This window comes from Centropristis striata, chromosome 8, assembly GCF_030273125.1.
Source record: "Centropristis striata isolate RG_2023a ecotype Rhode Island chromosome 8, C.striata_1.0, whole genome shotgun sequence".
NCBI classification, from domain to species: Eukaryota; Metazoa; Chordata; class Actinopteri; order Perciformes; family Serranidae; genus Centropristis; species Centropristis striata.
In genome coordinates, this window is record NC_081524.1 from 11,333,956 (window position 1) to 11,353,944 (window position 19,989).

Consider the following 19,989-nt stretch of genomic DNA (forward strand, 5'->3'; position numbering starts at 1 on the left):
TTCAACACATATTTTTAACTAGAGATATTTCGGTTGACAGATATTATCAGCCGATATTGGCCTTTCAAAGGCATATTGGTGTTTATGCTGTCTGATATGTGCAGCTATGAAAACTTCTTTTTACACAATAATAATACATAATGTAGAAAATGTTGCTTGACATCATTTAAAAATGATTTTAAACTTCAGCCTTTAACAAATATTAAACCTCCTGGGATTTGGATATAGTACTCATCCAATTTGTATATAATTTTGAATAATTGTGCAGCCTTAATTTACACTGAAGGCTACATTTAGACAACTAATGTTGTTTTGATCAAAATAATCTGAAGATTTTCTTTAAATGATCCAGGAAATTGTAAAAAATAAAATAAAAAAAATTAAAATAGAATAACAAAATTTCTAAATTATGTCTTCAAATTGCCCCTTAGTTTAACCAACAGTGAACAAAGCTACATTTTTACTTTACTCATGAGAAAAAAAAAAAAAATAATATATATATATATATATATATATATATATATATAGCAGATTGGTTTGGACCCCGTTTTAAAACCCATATAAAAACAGAATGCACAAATTTTGTGAATACATTTTCAAAAAACAAACGTTTTCCAGTTTGAACATTAGATAACTTGTCTTTGTACTGTATTGAGTTGAATGTAGGTCACAAAAGATTGGCAAATAATTGCAATCTGTTTTTATTATCTTTTTCACAGTGTTCAAAAATTGGAGTTGAACAGTGGAGAAGACTGAATTACAGAAGTGATTTTCTTTTAAAGTGAAACTTTGGTGATTTTCAACCAGCTCTGTGGGCAGTCTGGTTATTCACCAGCCAAAACTCGGATTTTGGCTGGTGAATGAGCGGGGAAAAAATGGAAGAAAGTGAAACACAGTTCTTCCACTTATACTACCCACACTGTGGTGAAATATTGGAAAATTATCACTTTAATCGAGTGATTGATTGATAATAATGTAAGTTTTTAATTTGAATTATGTGTTATATTTGAAACTTTACTTTATTGTGCATTTTAACTTCTATCAACTAAACCAATAAAAAGTAAGACAATTAAGTGCTTTTGTTTTTAGTCTTGATATTCTTCTGTTCAGGCAGGCAAAGTAAAAATTTGTGCTTTCAGCAAGTTCTGGATGTATTGTATCAGCTTGCATTATCAAGTCCCTGTAATCCCTGTATAATCTTAAAAACATCAATATATGACAAATAACATAGCTCCTTAACAGATAAAAATGTATTTACTAAGGACAATAAATATATTATTTAATTAGATTATAATTAAAGTGTAGTGGGATCTTAGTATTGAACCAGGATACCTTTAGAAGTGCATTTTATCTGCATTTAATAACGCAATTAAAACACAAACATCAGATGTGGCTGATAAGGTCACATGGCTAGTGCAAATCTCAGTGGCATTGCTCCCATTGTTTGAACATTCATGCATGTAGTGTGTGTACAGTATGTGAAATGGCTCACTCATCGAAGAGTTACTGAGCACACGGTCTCATAAAAACCATCTACTCTGGACATTCCCATGGCACAAAGGTGTAAGGTGTTTATAGGCAGACGGCCAAAATTTAAACCCTTCCCCAACTTCAGGTCCCCGACCCCTTCAAACACCCTCTCTCCCTCCCTGCCCTCTACCTTGGCCAGGGTGAGGTGGTAGCGTGGGTTGAAGGAGTCCTTGTGGAGCCAGCCCTCCTTCCTGAAGGCCTCCTGCAGGCCACTGTTGAGCTGCTGGAGGTGAAGCTGAGGCTGCGGGCTCAGGTACAGCACCTTCCCGCCGAAATGTTTAAGCTTCACAGGGAAGCTCAGAACCACAGGAGGGTTACGATCCCAATGGGCGAACTTTCGGAGAATCTCCCCAGCGGCGGCTACCTCCGCCGGGCCGGACAACTTCAAGAGGCACATGGTGACGTGAAGGCTGGCGGCGGTCTGCCAGTGAGGGGCAGAGGAGGGCAGGAGGGAGGTGACCTCCTCCTGCAGCTGCTGGAAAGAGGAGAGGATACCAGGAGTGTTGGCTCGAAAGGTGATGAAGTGTGTGGGTCGTTTTTTAGGCGGACGACCCCCTCGCTTCTCCTCTCTCTGCTCCAGAGGTGCTGAGGGGTTCTCGCCGATGTCCAGGGCTCCGATGCAGCTCTGTGTATCAAAGAGGAGAGCATCAATGTGTTAACCTGAAATGTTACAATAGGAGTTTGTATTTCAGGGTGAACTGTGTTGTACCCACCAATTCATTTTCATGGCTGTCCCAGGTTTCTTTCCATTCTGCCTCTTCCCCACCCTCCTCTTTTACGCATGTGCCCTCTTTTTGGGAGACAGACATTTGGTCTGTAGAAGCCTCAGGTCTGAAATCAAAACAAGGAAAGTATCTTGTAAGATTGCTTTCACAAAGTATCATCATAGAACACAGAACAGTAACTTATAATCTTATGTCATTGTGTTAATTATATTCCAAATATGTGGAATACATATTTAATGTGTTTACATATTAATACGCATTTAAAAAGGTATAATATGCAACTTTCCACATAAAATGTGTAAAAAAAACCCACTAGACCTATTTTATATATTTTGTTCAGATGTGTAATTACATCATCCCAATTGTTTCCAACAATATTCAAACCCTCAGAAATCTGTAATTTTAATCAAGGTAACGGTCTGTTTCATTTAGCCACCTGACAATGCTATCATATCTTCTTTGTGCATTTGTCAGTGTTGTGGTATAAATATGTGGGATAAATTTACTATTTATCCATTTTAAGCAACAATTTTGCAATACACTTTGTTGTTTTTAACTATATATTTTGAGCGGATGCAAGATTTCATCAAACGTCTGAATCTTAAGTTTTCAAGGTGAGTAAACCTAAGCAGCAGCTTGGCTCACAGCCACCAAACAGCATCGGATGGGTGTAATATCATGTGCACTTTTCAGTTATTTAATCAAATTGACCACTTTTTGTCGTTAAAATATCAGAAAATTGTAGAAATGCCTGTTAGAATTTCCCACAGGCACTTCTGACTGGCTGAGTTTAGACAGCTAAAACGCTGTTTTGGTGTGTACAGGAGTTGTTAAATTATTCTCAGTTAAATTTAAAGGATGAAGATGAACACCAGACCTAATTTCAGCCTCCTCCATAACACATGCTGCTCCTCCTGCTGCTTCCTGTTGTTCCTGAGAAGTGTTTCCTCGGCACTTTGGGGCTGGCTGTGTTGCGTCAGAAGTGTGAGTTTTCATCTGCCTCTCTTCTTCCAGATGTTTGTTCTCAGTTTGAGCACACTGCTCCGTTTCATTCCCTTCCTGCCCACTGACAGCAGGTGGCTGCTCCTCTGTTGTGTCAAGGCCGTCCTGTTGTTGCTCTTGGACTTCTGTGAAATTTTTTGGTATTAGAAACAGTTATATTGGGTAAGATTGTACTGGCTTTTGTACGTTTTGTTTTTGGTTGTGTATGTAAGGTGGGGTAGAAATAAAGGGTCCTCTCTTACCCTTTACTTCCTCCTCCCCTCCAAAGGGGGGAGCCAGAGATTGGCCGGTGGAGCCAAACACCCTGTCAGTCCTGCTGTGGCGGTCCCAGACGCGGTGCCCTCTGTAGGTGAAGTACTGGATCCTGTGTCTGGGCAGGGCCAGCTCAGAGGAGTAATCACAGTCGCAGGGGTCCGTGTCCCAGTTGAAGTCATTGAAGGGACGCTCCAGCACCCCGAGGAACCGGTCCACATACCCCACTACAAATTCTGATCCTTCCACAGAGGAATCCCACAGGATCCGAGAAATAACATCATCTGCTGTGCGCATGCGAGGCTTTTTGTTCACCACTGCACAAGAGTAGGATATAAAAAAACAGAATCATGTTGAGGAAAAAGTGAATCAGCTTCTTAAGAAAATGTCGTCATTATCAGATGACATAAGAATTTTTAGCTCAATATGAAGTGACCTTCTGTCTCATATTTTGGCTTTGATGCTTTGTTCACTTTTTTCTTGTGTTTTTCTGTCGTTTCTTCATCCTGTTTGTCATCCGGGTCAGGTGTTACAGCTCCTGAATCCTCTGTGGATGGGTTACTAACATCAGAGAGCAACAAGAGTGGAAAACATGTCAGAGTCGATATGTGAAACATGACAGATGGAAGAAAAATGCTCTTAGTCTTAATTCCATTTGACACAGATTAACCTTCATGTAGCACGATGAACTTTGAACAGCTCCCATATTTAGTCATGGCTAAGTGTCAGAGTCTGTCTGGTATACACTATGAGCACTGATTGACCAACAGAAATAACAAAAAAAAACACTAAATACTTTTCAATTTACAAAAGACGCTTCACAGATTGAGGTTAGCGATCAGAAATTAGCATTAAGGCTGCCGTCAGTTTGATGTTAGCTGTTGTGCTTGAATTATTTTCAACCTCTTCAGTGTTGTAGTTATTAAAAAAGAAATTATGTAGTAAATAAGTATGCTCCAAAGTTATGGAATACTCTACCAAAAGCTATAGTAGAATATATAACATGTGGACTCTGTAAACAACAGCTGAAAATCTTTTTATTAAATTTGTCTTTTAATGAATGTCAATCTTAATATTTTAAACTACTTCTCTCACTTTTATTATACTTAATGATCTGTTTTTTTAATTAATCTATTGTTGTTTTATATTCCCTTGTTTAATTGTGTTGCATTTTTATTTTTATTTTTGAAGGTCTTTGAGCTATATAAGTATGTTAAATGCTCTGTATAGTGTCATTATTATTATCATTATTATCGTCATCATTAAAAAAAAAAGACAATTCCAATTCATTCTCTGTAACCAGCTGACTCTTAGCAATAACTGGTTGAAGGTTCACATTTGTCTTAAACCATACTGATATCCCCACAAGTACAATGAAAGAGATATTAGTGGCTGAAATTGTTGCAGAATAAAGAATTTAGATTTGCTTCACTATCACTTTTATAGAGCTTTCTTTAAGAAAGGATCTCTTGGCTGCCAGTATGAACAGGAGCCACAATAACAGTTCTGTCTCTGAGCAAGAGACTGAGTGCACGCTTTCATAACTAGCAGGCTAGACTACGCTCTGCTTTCTGGTCCACTGCTGGAAACAATAAATCAGCTGCTATTAACTCAAAATTCTGCTGAACAAGTGCTGACTAAGACCAAAAGGAGACGTCTATTTTAAAGTCTTTACACCAGAATCAGAGAAAGGTTTAATGCAGAGTAGGTCTTCACTTACAAGGCATGTGTCCAGGTGTTTGTTGAATAGAATAAAGATATTAACAGAGACAAAAATAAAGGCAGAGACAGTTAGTCATATGCACAAATATAAAATAGAAAAAATACAAAAATGTATGAAAATACTATAAAAAATATATATAACAAATATGCTACAAAAGAAATAATAAATAAATGGTCCCTCAGATCCTCTGGTTCTCCTCTGTTCCACAAAGCAAAGCAAAAAGAGCAAAAATCGCCGATGCTGCTTTCAACTGGAACAGCTTTTCAGAGGAACTGAGACGAGCTGAAAATATTAAGATTTTTAAATGTAAACTAAAAACTATTGATCTATTTAGTCTTGGTTGCTTTTTTGTAGGATTTTATAATTAAGTGGTCATTATTTATTTTAATTTATGCTTATCTATTATTATCATTACTATAAATGTTATTCTTTTTTATTTGTTTCATTAACGTTTTACTGTTGATTTATTATTATATTGTATTGTTTTATTTTATTGAGATTTTACTATTAGTTATTTTGGTTGAACACTAAACCCATTTTTTTTATTTGTTAAATGGAAGTATCGGTAAAGAGTCTACATTATTAAGAGAAAATTTTTTTTTACTGCTGTTGTTTTTGGATAGGCCTAAAAAATGTGAACCTATCCTTTAATATTCAGGCAGCCAGATATTTCCTGCGAGCCGCCTTGGTGCTACAATCATTTGCAAACCCCTTTAATTGTTGCAGTTACTAAAAGTTTGTGAGCAGACCTGTGAGAGAAACGACATCTGTGGCCAAAATGACACTTTCCCATCAGGAAAAACCGGCAAACGGTGACTCCGTTCTCATCCTGTTCTGCTGATTCTGTCAATAACAGAGCAACAGAGAGAAAGGATTAATGTAAGCATGGGCGTGCAATAAAACTGTAATGACATACTGTAATCAAAGTGAGCTGCCTCTTAATAAAATATAAGTATTTGTGCAGGTAATTAAAGGTTTTGGGATGATTGCCCTGTAATTTCACACCAATAGGTTGAGAGTTCTTGTAGTAAAATATTAACAAACATGATCAGCCAATCTTTCCTACTCAACAGCCTGCAGGTCCAGGTACAGGAGCACAGGAAAGAACACGTTGGCATTTTATAGGTATTTTATAATAATTTACTCCTGTGAAAAAAACAAATTTTAGAAATTCCCTAAAATAGGGAGGACGTTCGTTTAGAGTTTTGATTTTTTTTTTTTTTTTCGCTTTACTTAAACCAGCAGGCTGGATAAATTAAAATATTACACTGTAAACAGTATTATGTAAAATGTAAACTTAGAGCAGGAAATGGGGTATCTGTTTCTGCACGTGTTTTCAATACATGGCTGGGTTGGACCCCTGCATGAGCGTTCATGCCAGAGAGATGTGTTGAACAGTGACTGATCACTCAAAGACGTTAATGTCCTGCCCTCAAGTTTTAAACTAGATTCCTTCACATCCGAAACAGCTCTGAAATTACAATTAACAATTCAAATCGTAAATGATTAATCACCAAAAGGGAACTGATAGTGGAAAAACACCACTATATTTCCTCTCTAATACACTACCACAGAGTACAACTCATGTAGCAGGTGGCAGTGATTCGCCCCCGGAGACTCAAATGTCAGCCAAGTAGTCGGAACGTGGTTGCCTGTAAACTCAAACGCGTACCACACACCCTGCACTGCTATTTACAGATAGAAGTACTGGAGGTGACTCACGCTTCAAATCTTTTAATTATTAGCTGCAATATCTCCCTCCCCAATGAGATAGCACAGGTTGACCAAGTCATGTGAGAACATGAGCGCCTTTCATATGCTTCCAGTCATAAGATTTTAGTTTAAAAAAACAGACCAAAAGTGACTTAGTGAAATAATACTTGGGAAATTCTTTGTTCCTGGGAAAGTTGTCTGGATTTCCAATCAGTAATACATCAAAGGGAGATCAAGATAGCAAATCTGACTGATCTGGAGGTCGGACACCATGCCAGCTCTTGACTCACTTCCTGATCTCCAGACACATTTCCAGTCGAGGCATAAAGTGAAAATGTGGGCTGTCATTACAGTGGTCACCACACTCACTCAGCTCCGCCTCTCAGGGGATTCAGGACAGGCACATGATAACACAACTAAGAACTTACCAGAAATCAAACTGATCACAGTAACACAGAAATGTATCACAGACTGAGGATTGTGACGACAGAGAAAATTACTTAGATAGAATAGAACAATAGATTCAGACTGGTTTCAGTAGTGGCATTTACTTAAAAAAAAGCTAGGCAAGTTTTTCCACACAGAAAGTGTTTATAGTCTTTACTCAGGCTGTTTCTAAGTAATATTTATTTAATAGAACCACTTTTTTAAAAATGAAAATACCCAAAATTGCAGATTCGCCGATGTCCCTAAATTACATTTTACTTGGAAATATCAACTAATACAGCCAATGAACTGGTTTAGTGAATATTAATTAGAACGAATGATTCAATTTACATACAAAACTGAGGACACATAATAACAAACAATCACTAAGTAATGCACTACATGAAAAACTGCTGTTTTAAAGTAAAAGCACTGAATTCATATTTCTTTGTGGAATTTATATAGATAATTAAAATAATAATTACACACTTAAAAAGGAGGGTTTTTTTGGCCCTGTAATTATTATTTCAATCATCTATATAAATTCTATAAAGAAATATGAATTCAGTGCTTTTACTTTAGAATAGCAAATTTTCATTTAGTGCATTACTTAGTAATGTCAATTGAATCATTGGTTCCAAGTAATATTCACTAAACCAGTTCATTGGCTTAATTAATTGATATTTCCAAGTAAAATGTAATTGATAAAATGTAATCGGTGAATTTACTTGTATATTTTCATTTTTTTTAAAGTGGTTCTATTAAATAAATATTAATTAGAAACAAACACTTTCTGTGTGGAAAAACTTGCCTAGTTTTTTTTTTTCAAGTAAATGTCACTCCAATTTTTTTCAGTGTAGGGACAAAAAAAATTGTCAGTGTATCATAGACCTCACATAAAGATAGTCGCCAATTGACAATCTGAACAGTCACTGTGTATCAGAGTGATTTACCTGCTGTGGGTTTTAAGGTGTCTCTTTCACAGGTGGGCTCAGCGGGGACCCCTGCCTCTGGACGGGGGGTGTCTGTCAAGTTGGTCCCCTCATCTGAGAGCACCACCACTCCGTCTGACGCCATGCCTCTAAATATGTGATTTAAAAAGGCAACGTTACTTCAGAAACGTCTGCTGTGCCACTGTGATGTTTGCTGCTTTACTGGTCTGACCTGACATACAAAGACAAAGAAAAACCGGACACTCCTAAAACTCAAAAATTAAGTTGTCAACAGCAACAAGGAAAATGCGGAAGCTGTTCATTTAACGTTAAAAAGAACCTTTTAAAATTCAATAACCCCTGAAGTAATTAAGTGTCATGTTTAGATATGACATAAGCATTAAAAATCACCGGATATGTATAAATATTTTAGAATATTTGACATACTAACCGAAGAAGCACACGAATCTGATTTTGTATCGCACTTTGACCCTGAGTGTATTGTCGCGCAGGGGGTCATGGGTAATGTAGTTTTTCAAATGTCATCGGCCAAAAATGCCTTTCCAGGAACATTATATAAAGTCTGATATTCGCAAATGAATCTGTTGTTAGTTTACTTTCTTAACGCTTTAAAATTACTTCACAAATGTTCGTAATTTTTGTTAAAATTGCGAAAAAGCTCTAACGGCTGACTGCCATGCGTCATCTGTGCTCGAGCGCGTGACTCCGCGTCATGTGACAGGAGCTGTTGTTGCCATTTAGCAGCTGCACAGAAGAAAACAGAGCAAGAAAAGGGAAGAAAACCTCAATCTGAGACATTGAGAGTCATGGCTTTATGTGAAACAGACTGAATCAAGATTTGAGTTCTCTATTTTAATATGCTGCTTTTTATATAATGTTTTTTTTGGACGCTGCGACCAATGAATGTCTCTTTGTGAGGTAGCATAGAGCACCAGTCATTTGTGGAAGTTGGCTCTGTGCTGAAGGTAAGACTATTATTAGTTGTAATAACCACGAAGTAATCCTAGTGTAACATGTCAGTGACTGGCCAGAAACAAATGCTATGTTTTGAATTGTTTATTAATGCTGTCATCAAATATATTCAGCCTATTAAACATTTGAAAAACTTGTCCATCTCCTCTCAGATGAATGCTCTGGTGGCACTCTGTCACTTCTGTGAGCTCCATGGGCCTCGGACGTTGTTTTGCACCGAGGCACTGCACCCTCCATCCCCATCCCCTTCATCCCATTTAGGTGCTCCAGTCCCAGGGGACAGGGACCGAGATGGTGACCGGGAAGGTGAAGGGCTGACCATGAGGGCCAACAGCTCGGCCACACAGAGAGGAGAAATGTGTGAGGTGAGCACAGAGCAACAGGTTGAGTACAGAATCTCAACTCATCATGAACTTATCAGAAATTTGCCTCCATGTAAACCAACCCCCCTACCTATCTAATGCATTATTACACAAGGGCTATATAATATAACTGTCAAGGTTTCTTTATTGTCAGTCAAGAAGCAGTCATTGGCAATTAAAATCTTGGCTCTCAGGTTTCCTCTAACATTCATACATTATCCTTAATTGCTTGTCCAAAGTCTGGTCGCGAGTTGATCCCAGCTGGACAGGTCGCCAGTCTATCGCTGACACATGAGACAAACAACCATTCACGCTCTTTATTTACACCTACAGGAAATTTAGAGCCAACAGTTAAACCGAACCTGTGGGGAAAAAACCCACTCAGAGAGCATGCAAACTCCACACAGAAGAGCCCAGATTTTAACCTGTGACCCCCTTGCTATGAGGCAACAGTGTGGTGTGTAACTGTGTGGCCTGCTTCCTCCAACAGTGCTCATGAAATATGTATTATAAAAGAAGATCACACAAGTGAAAGCAAATTAAATTATGGGGTTTAAATATACAGTCATGGAACATTTATTAGACCACCCTTGTTTTCTTCAATTTCTTGTTCATTTTAATGTCTGGTACAACTAAAGGTACATTTGTTTGGAAAAATGAAAATAGCTCATAAGAGTTTAATTTAAAAGCTGATTTCTAGACATTTCCCATGTTTTTTTTGATAATGATTTAGGTTATTATCAAGTAATCCATGGGAAATTGCTAGATATCCGCTTTTAAATTAAACTCTTATGAGCTATTTTTGTTGTTATCATTATATTTGTCCAAACAAATGTACCTTTAGTTCAGGTCGAATCAACAAGAAATTGAAGAAAAAGGGTGGTCTAATATTTTTTTCCAGAATAAAATGATATCATTTGTGTAGAAAGTATTTTCTAATATTCTGGTATGCAGCCGAGTCTAGAGTCCTTTTCACCTTTCTTAAAGTGGTAATTTTCTCCAATCCTCGCCTCACAGGGATGTCGATCTCTTCCTGCATCTCACCCAGGCTTTATGAGCATCGATGATGAAACAGGTATACGCTTCCTGAGCCACCAGCATCCCAGACAGCCACAGCTCTTCAGCGTGGTCCGTCAGGCCTGCGTACGCAGCCTCAGCTGTGAGGTAAACAGCGACGTACGTCTGCATGTATGTGTGTGTGAGTCACACATCTCGTACACCAAATAAACCTCTGTCCCCACACACATTCTACCTATTTCCTCTCCGTCTGCTTCATCAGGTGTGTCCCGGCCGTGAGGGACCAATTTTCTTTGGTGATGAGCAGCACGGTTTTGTGTTCTCACACACATTCTTTATCAAAGACAGCCTGGCCAGGGGCTTCCAGCGCTGGTACAGTATTGTCATGGTAGCAATGGACAGGATCTACCTTATCAACTCCTGGCCTTTCCTGTTACGCCACCTTAGACTCACTATACAGAGCCTGCAAAGCACAGCCCTCAAGGTAGGTGCACACATGGACACAACATGCCTTGATTCAGTCTAGAAATGTGACTTTTTCCACAGACACGTATCTGGCTGGGCAGTTAAACAAAAATTAATCGAAACCAACATTCAGAGCCTCTTACCCACGTAATCTTGCCCATGGCAATTATTTTTATTATTTTCAGGGCTCGAGTGGCTTTTACTCAAGCTTTTACTCAAATAGAAGTCAAATGTAAACACTGCAGAAAAACTGTTCGCAAGAAATACAAGTTATTTATTTTCTACTGTTTTAGAGAAGTTGATTTCTACTTCATATCTAAAATGTGACGTTTTCATTTCAAGCGATGCTTTGATTTCAGTTCGAAATATTCTATAAATAACCACAAAATAGTTAATCTGTTTGTGTTTACTTTATTTCTTTAAAATCACAAAGGTATGTAGATACAGTCATGGAAAAAAATATTAGACCACCCTTTTCTTCAATTTCTTGTTCATTTTAATGCCTGGTACAACTAAAGGTACATTTGTTTGGACAAATATAATAATAACAATGAGCTATTTTTGGCTCATGAGAGTTTGATTTAAGAGCTGTTACGTAGCCATTTTCCATGGTTTCCTTGATAATAACCAAAACCATTATCAAGAAGGTCATGGAAAATGTCTAGATATCAGCTCTTAAATTAAACTCTTATGAGCTATTTTTTTGTTATCATTATATTTTTCCAAACAAATGTACCTTTAGTTGTACCAGGCATTAAAATGAACAAGACATTGGTCTAATAATTTTTTCCATGACTGTATGTCTTTCATGAGAAAAATATCTAGCTTTAATAGTTGAGCATATTTATAGAAGAGACCATATCAGTGAACTATTTGGTAAAAAAAACAAAAACAAAATGTAAGTCATTAATCGTAATCACAGTAAAATGTTCAAATAATCGAGATATTTAAGGTCATATTGCCCAGCCCTAGGCACGTATCTATAAGGGCACCTAACGCCTTGTTCCTGTTCTCTCCTCAGGTGTTTGACAATGAACAAGGAGTTTGTCCTCAGCGAGCCGTGAGGATGAACAGTGTCTTCTCACCTGCAGTTTTTCCACACCAAAGGAGCGGCAACGCAGCCCGTTCACTAACGTCTCTTACCCAGCATCCCAACCTGTGGGCCAGCCTGCACTCCTCCTTCAGCTGGTGAGTCCATCTTCTGTCAGTCTCACTGCGACATACAAGCTGCTGTCTGTAACAGCTCACCTTGACCTGTGGATCCTTGTTTTTACGTCTGTCTCCAGGCTGCTGAAGGCATGTGGCTGTCGTCTGACAGAGAAGCTGCTGGAGGGCGCCCCCACTGAGGACACACTGGTGCTCATAGAGAGACAGACAGGTAGTGACACTGTCTTCAATCAAACGGGATGATATTCATGCCTCCACACTGGTGATAGCCACCACCTGAGGCATTATGTTTTCAAGTTGTCTGTCTGTCCAATCCAATCCAATCCAATCCAATCAACTTTATTTATATAGCACAATTTTAGCAGACACAAGGTTTCCAAAGTGCTCCACAACAATTAATAGATAACACAATAAATTCAAAATAAAAAAGAGATGAAGTAAACAATAGAACAATAAAATACAATGAGATAATATCAATTAAAATAGAATAAAATAAATAAAATGCACTGCCCGCACAAAATAAAATATGCATGTATACACATAAAAACATAAAATCAACACTCTACGTGGTGTCAAAAGCCAAAGACAAGAGGTGGGTTTTAAGAAGAGATTTAAAATGAGACAGTGAGGTGTCCATCCCATTCTCGTTAATGTAATATGTCAGGAACGCCTTGAAGGAAATTCTTCAGATCTGGCACAAACAATCACAAACTTTGGTGGTCATAATATAAGATAAGATATTCCTTTATTAGTCCCACAACAGGGAAATTTCCATAGGTCACTGTGACCTCTCAAAACACGCTTTTGGCCTTAACTCTTGAATTCATATGCTAATTATGATAAAATACACCTTTTATCAAATTCCTACAAAGGTTTTAACTACATATATTTTGAGTCTGAACAGACATGTGACTTAAACTGTAACTTGATTCATTGGTGGAGGCCTACAACCATGAGGTGGTAATTCTAGAAAGACTTAACTTTCGTATTGAACATCTGTTCAAGCCTGTAACTGGATGAAATATGTCTATTGGCATAGAGCATAACACAAACAGGAAGATGATTTAACTTGGCAATGTTTCAACACGTCTTGGCTTCCAGGCAAGGTTCGGCCTCTTGCTGGAGGATGATATCACCAGATGTCATGTGCTTCCACAGAGTGCCATGGTTTTATCATCAGTCTGAAAAGTCTCCTGTGAAAGTATGATTCACTGGGTCAGTCAGTGTAGAGACCAGGAAAAAAACAAGGTTATTCAGTGAGCCATTGTACTCAAACACACTGCCTTTCCAGAAAGTGTTTACACAATTATTAGTCAAGATTTAGAAAGTGATTAAAAGATTTACAGCGATATTTCCGGGTCCGGCACGGCTCTTAGGTTGTGAAATTTTAATGCCCTATTTCCTTTTATTAATAGTGAGAGTACATACACTTTATTTCTGTAGCACTTACCACAGTTATATAGTGATACACGTGAAATACAACACGTGAAAATAAAAGCATCATCAATATTAAAGCAGTATACATTAAATGTCAGTTTGTACAAATAGTTTCTATTTGATCTTGTAATGTTGTTCAGACTCAGTCTATTGCAGAGGAAGCTGTAATATACATTATGAGTCATAGATGAGATGTGAGATTGTACAGTGATGTTAGTTCAGAAAATAAGATTCCACACTATATATGGTGTGATATACAATGAGCCTTGTGTAAAAAAAAATTCCTGTGGAATTTCCCCCACATTGGTAAATAGTTTGAAAACATGTGGTCATCACTATTTCTGTCCTCGTGTCATTCTCGGTTTGCAAAAGAGCAAGAGGAGGAAATGAGCTGCTGGGAGGGAGCAGAAGGAGGCGGATCCACGCCACAGCGGCACCTGTCAGAGAGCGACCTGGGCCTCGACTTCCTGTGTGATGATGCAAAGTTAAATGAATTACCTGGCCCGAAATTTAGGTCCTTGAGGCATTTGAGACAGGTAAACTTAGGTACTTTTTCAGCTTGCTGAACAGAAAACTGAAACCTCATATTTTTATTGTTTCCTCACATATTTGTGCAAGAATTCATGTTTTACGGCACTAATCTGATATATTTTAGTTAACGGTCCATGTAGTGGCAGATTATATATATAACAATAAAAGAGAGAAAAAAGTTATGTTTCAGTTGCCAATTAGAGTTTAAAAAAAACAGGAAGAGAACATGGATTATGTTTTTTTTATTTTCACAAAGAAATGTAATAACAACATAATCAGAATCAGAAAGACTTTATTGGGAAACTGCTTGTTACAGTTGCTGTTGTATAAGAATAATAAAGAAGAAGAAAAAAAGGATGCTACACTAAATATACAACAATATCAAATACAAATGCAACAAGTCTAAAGCACATGAAGACATTTACACATAGAAGAAAAATAGAAATATGGAAATACAGACATCATTTGAAGTAATGTACAAATATGTATATATGTAAAAACAGTGTGAATTATTGAATTATTGCATGTGATTTCTATAGAAAGTCCGTATTGGACAAATAATTACTATAATTATTATTATAATAATGCATTGTGTTTTTGTTTATTCTGCTTTAAAACAAGTTGAAGACAAGTTGATGGCTATTGTAGGCATTATTTCACATTTTTTACACTAGCACATGTGGCGTGTCTGTGAGCTGTTGTACATTACAGTCTGATTTGTTCTGCAGGTCCTCGGGGCTGCTGAGTTTCGTCAGCTAGTGTGGCACGTGCTCATGGGAAATCAGGTCATATGGAGAGGCGCAGACCCCGGGCTCATCCAGTCAGCTTTCACAGTGCTCAAGGTAGTTTGCTCCACTGCTGCATCCCTTCCTGCCTCGTTAGAAGAGATGGTGGTGTTGTGATGTGGGTAAATATCACTTAGGACAAGTGATAACACCTCTGAGGGCGAGTTCAGCCATTGTAGAGTAAAACACAGTGCAGTATAACACAATTGTGACTCTTGCAGTCATTTAATCCTTGCTGGAAGTAGGGAAAAAGTTATAGAAAAGGAAAAAACTAATTGAATTTCTTTAAAAAGTTATTTTACAGAAGTTGGGTTGAAAATGGAATCTATATAAGACAATTTCAGCGTCAATTTCAAGTGTTACCCATATCAGGGAGAAAAATGCAGGCTCCACATGCCATGCACATTAAACTATTTACATGTAAACCATTTTATCGTCTCCTCCCTGCTTTGTGTAAACAGCCTGCAGTTCAGTCCAAGTTTTCACATGACTGAGTCACCAGGTGCACTCAGGAGCGCCGGATTAAATGTTTTTATTGAGCGCTTTATTATTGGTAATGAGGCATGTAAAATAGTGATTGTTGAAATATCACTATTTTAAGCATAGATTTGGGTGTTTTTGTACAGCACTAAAGAAACATTTATTACACATGATTCGTTTAAGGATCAGTTTTTAAAGGAAAACACTTTCAAGCCTGCTAGCAGTTTATGAAAAGTACTTGTCAAATTTGATTGATTAAAATGATAAATACCTTCTTGTATAACCATATTTGATGTCATAGAAACTGATTGTATTCGATTGGGTTCCACAAAGATACTTTTGTGCCTTCACCTTTGCTTTTCTCACTCCCAATACTTGCCTGCAGACATGTTATTATTTAAGCTTCCATTACACGCCTTGAAATTGTCCTTGCCTGTACTCGTCTTTCCATGCAAAATACACAAACGAGACAGAGCATGTAGCTGTTTTCATGAGACGATTACTGTTGGTTTACACTGTGGAAAGATATTTGAGGGTAATGTTTCTGTGATCACCTTAAAAGTGTTGTAATATATGTCTTTTTTGCAATTGTTACAGATTAGAGTTACATTGTTGTATGTTTCCCCAGCTCTTTTTCACAGTGGAATTTTTTCCTTGTCATTATGGGAAAATCCGTGGTAACATAAACTATGACTCAGTCGTTTTCAATTGTTCTTGTCAGCCATGACCGTGTGAATTTGAGCCAGCATGCACAATGCCAGGACCCTCAAACCAAAGCAGCGAAATGGAGTTTAGCGTTCGTTCATTTTACTATTTTTACCTGAGACTTTCCTACTGTGACATGTCAAAATCAGGGCCATTAACATGCTTATAATATTTTTGAAAATGAGTTTCCGACTGTGAAGATTCATGTGAATAATTAAGTGATTTAACTTGGAAAAACAACTTGTCAAGTCCTTTAGAATTTTGGTACACGACTTGTGGAGCTTTAAGTAAATGTTGGGTTGATGGCAAAAACCTTTTTAAGAATTTATATATTGCATGTCACTTATTTGTTCATATTCAAATTTGCGATATGGCATTAGGTCGTAATCATTAGTTGCTGTTCACATAAGGCGTGTTTCCACTGAGTACTTTGTGGAAAGCGGTGTGTTGCGAGTGTTTTGGCTCCGCCCATTAGTTAGTTCCCCTCGGCCTCTGTTCCCATACAGGTACTTTTGTAGCGGCTGACCAACAGAGTCTGAATGTGACAACAGACCGACGTGGCAAGCAGTGTTGCCAACTTAGCGACTTTGTCTATATTTAGCGACTATTCAGACCGCTCCAGCGACTCTTTTTCAAAAAAGCAACTAGCAACAAATCTAGCAACTTTTTCTGGTGTTATTGGAGACTCGTTCCTACTCTTCTTAACAAGTAGCCCCATCCCAAAGCACTCACAATCGGCCCAGCCTTCCTACAGCAGTCTCTCCCAGCTGCAGTCATCAGAGTCGGAGCTGTTAACCCCTCAGCCTCCAGTTTGCACCGGTCTTCAAATGAATCACACATGCAGGAAATCGCTGCTCAGTAGCGGCTCAGGAAGTACCTACCTGAGGCAGGTACTTTCTCAGCTGCTACCTGAGCCGCTAACCGGTGAAGTTGGGCGGATCCTCTCTCCCAAGTCACACCCATAGCAGCTCACTAGAGGGAAAAATACCTAATGGAAACACGCCTATAGAATGACCTAGATAAATTAGAGAAAGTTATTTATTAGCATTAATCCTGAAAACAAGTCAGCTAAGACTACATTTTAGTGGTTTAACAACTCTCAACGTGTTTAAATGTTCTGAGGTATAAAATATAAAACATCTTCTTTGTAGAGTCCATGTTGTTTCCACATCACAACTCATGGTCGCACTGAATTCCCATTTCAGGAAAAGAACATGAATGCAGCATGAGCAAACCATGTTTATAATCTGAATCTCTGTCCTGTGTCCCATCAGTCTTTGCTCCCAGTCGGCTGTGTGCGTTCGGTGCCCTACAGCGCTCAGTACGAGGAGGCCTACAAATGCAACTTCCTGGGTCTCTGCCCAGATGTGCCAATTCCAACACACGTCAGCTCCTCAGGTACAAGAGTGACGGATCACTGTATTTAACCTCAAAGGCCTGTACATAAAGGTGTTTGTTATACCTTTTGTTATTTGTTTGTCCTGCAGAGTTTTCAGTGCTGGTGGATGTCAGCTCAGAGCGGAGCTGTCAGTTCGCAGCAGTGGGTGAAGACGATATCTCCTCACTTTATCAGTTCACCATCGGCAGTGCCAACACACAGCCCACAGACAGGGGTGAGCGTGCATACCTGACGTTATAAATAGTCGCTGTACATTTGCTGCCACTTTCGAGGTCAGAAAAATACTTTGCCTTATGGTCAAACATCAAAAGCAAAGAGTGCATATGTCTACCACTCTGCCCTGACTAATTCATTTTCATTAATCACCGAAAACATTCTAAAAACATAATTTGGATCTGAATCAGCATTTAAATACACACAGAGTTGGGTTATGTAAGTTTATTTAAGTGAGATGTGAGGTGAATGTGAAAAAGGCAAATGTTCAGACATGCCCTGTCCCAGGATTCGCACCAAAAACCTGATTTGTTCTTTGGCTTGCAGCCTATCTTTCGACCCTGTTTGATTCAAAGCTCTTCTGTCAACAGGTTTTTGACGTAAAGTACAAAAAAACAACAACATCCCTTTTGCCAACACCATCAAAGAATGGATGGAAAAATATATGATAAATATACATGATGGAAAGCTTAATTTTCCCTTAAAATCCCCCCAAAAATGTTTTTTTGGATTAAGACCAAGTAGACTCAGTACACTGGACTTAAGCCAACTTGTGAGAATCAACAAGTGAGAATATAAAATAATATTTAATTTAATAATAAAATTGTAAATAATTAAAGCTAATGTTATAAAAACAAACCTTGTGTCTTTAGTATGCAATCAAAAAAATAGATTTAAGAGCAAAACTTCCCAAACTGCAATTAGAAAATGTTAAATGGCTAAAAATAAATGTGTGATTAAAAATGTATAACCAATTTTTTTTTCTCACATTAATACATTTTTAATCACAAAATGATTTACTTTGCAATGAAATATTTTTTTACTTACAGTGCTAGTAGTTTTGCTCTTTAGTCATTTTTTATTGCATAATAAAGACACAAAAGTAACCTCACATTGGAAGGGCAGTAAAACATACTGCATTAATTTCTGTTTTAAGTTTGTACAATTATTTGTGAATCAAATGAACGAAGTGCTTTTTCAGAAAACATTTTTTAAAGAGTTATCAAATGTTTAACTGTCAAACTATTTTGTGCTCTTCCTGCAGGTCCCACTTTACTGAACAAGCTGGAGGTGGCTCTGTCTAATGAAAACTTGTCCGTAGACGTCGTGTCTCACTGCCTGCTGTGTCTAAAAGAAGAGTGGATGAAGTGAGTAAAATCCCATTCACTCTTATTGAAGACCACCTGCAACATGAGTTAGGGGGGAGGGGACGTGAGCAACCGGGTCATGATTTCTGGAAAGCGTCATTGCTGTTGAGTTGTTTCCAAATCTGTTTTTGGTGCTTTGAGCTCCACGAGCGTAGTCCAATATAGTTCTATTATACTGAAGAGACGGCAGACATCTCTATGGCCGATCTCTCCAATAATCTACACTCATAAATAGCACTACAGGTGAGAGAAAAGACTCAACGCTGATTCTCTGTCTTTCAGTAAAGTCAAAGTGCTGTTCAAGTTCTCCAAAGTGGACGGGAGAGGGAGGGAGGACACCCAGAAGGTTCTGGCCCTCCTTGGCGCCACGGGGCCGGGCGAGGAGGACAACGTCAGGCTGCTCAAGTTCTGGATGACTGGACTCAGCAAAACCTACAAGAGTCATTTAATGACAGCCGTCCGAGGAGGGGAGAGGAGCCCCAGCCAGTGAAAAAGAGAGCGAGGAGGAGGAGGACGAGGAGGAGGAAGAGGTGAAAAGGGAGCTGGAAAGAGGGGGAAATACTAATGAAGGGAAAGTGAAAGCAAGAATCCTTTGAACACTATTTTTCTGAGCTTTTTGGGGACTTTTAGTGAGATGAAAGAGGAATGTGAGTGGAAGACAGAAAGCTCATCCATTATCGTATTTTTAAGTAATGAGAAATCACCTGTTCCTAACCCTGATTATTATCCTGCACAGATTAACACATTCGGTCAGTTTGGATAATGTATGAGGGCTTTTGTTTGTCAAAGGGAATTATTGTACAAGACCTCTTTATACTAATATGTGAAGTTTAACTTATTACAGACAGACTTTGCACTTCGTCTACTCTTTTTCTGATGTTTTAAAATGAAATAAAAGAGTATGAACAGTTTGATCTGATGATATTTTTTAATTCCACACTTGGCTCCATCTTGTGGCGAACAGGAAGAATAAAGAGGGGAGTT

At 38.1% G+C, this 19,989-nt stretch overlaps 2 protein-coding genes across 4 annotated transcripts; one reads left to right on the top strand and one right to left on the bottom strand.

Moving 5' to 3' along the window:
• Positions 1–533: 533 nt before the first annotated feature.
• leng9 (leukocyte receptor cluster (LRC) member 9) lies at positions 534–9,005 on the bottom strand. 2 transcript variants are annotated; one of them, XM_059340052.1, is made up of 8 exons: positions 8,755–9,005; positions 8,325–8,452; positions 5,982–6,075; positions 3,946–4,070; positions 3,500–3,826; positions 3,133–3,382; positions 2,244–2,361; positions 534–2,155 (listed from the first exon to the last, which is right to left on the bottom strand). In XM_059340052.1, exons 2-8 carry the CDS (start codon positions 8,446–8,448, stop codon positions 1,493–1,495), a joined length of 1,701 nt encoding a protein of 566 aa, XP_059196035.1. In that variant the 5' UTR covers positions 8,449–8,452; positions 8,755–9,005; the 3' UTR covers positions 534–1,492. The 2 variants fall into 2 exon arrangements, with proteins under 2 accessions (XP_059196035.1, XP_059196036.1); XM_059340053.1 differs by lacking the exon at positions 8,755–9,005 and adding an exon at positions 8,536–8,692.
• Positions 8,887–19,916, top strand: flcn (folliculin). 2 transcript variants are annotated; one of them, XM_059340054.1, is made up of 12 exons: positions 8,887–9,289; positions 9,449–9,661; positions 10,676–10,834; positions 10,938–11,159; positions 12,162–12,328; positions 12,427–12,518; positions 14,117–14,280; positions 15,004–15,117; positions 17,520–17,643; positions 17,733–17,858; positions 18,903–19,005; positions 19,288–19,916. In XM_059340054.1, exons 2-12 carry the CDS (start codon positions 9,449–9,451, stop codon positions 19,493–19,495), a joined length of 1,692 nt encoding a protein of 563 aa, XP_059196037.1. In that variant the 5' UTR covers positions 8,887–9,289; the 3' UTR covers positions 19,496–19,916. The 2 variants fall into 2 exon arrangements, with proteins under 2 accessions (XP_059196037.1, XP_059196038.1); XM_059340055.1 differs by having other exon boundaries at positions 10,676–10,822.
• Positions 19,917–19,989: the final 73 nt, after the last annotated feature.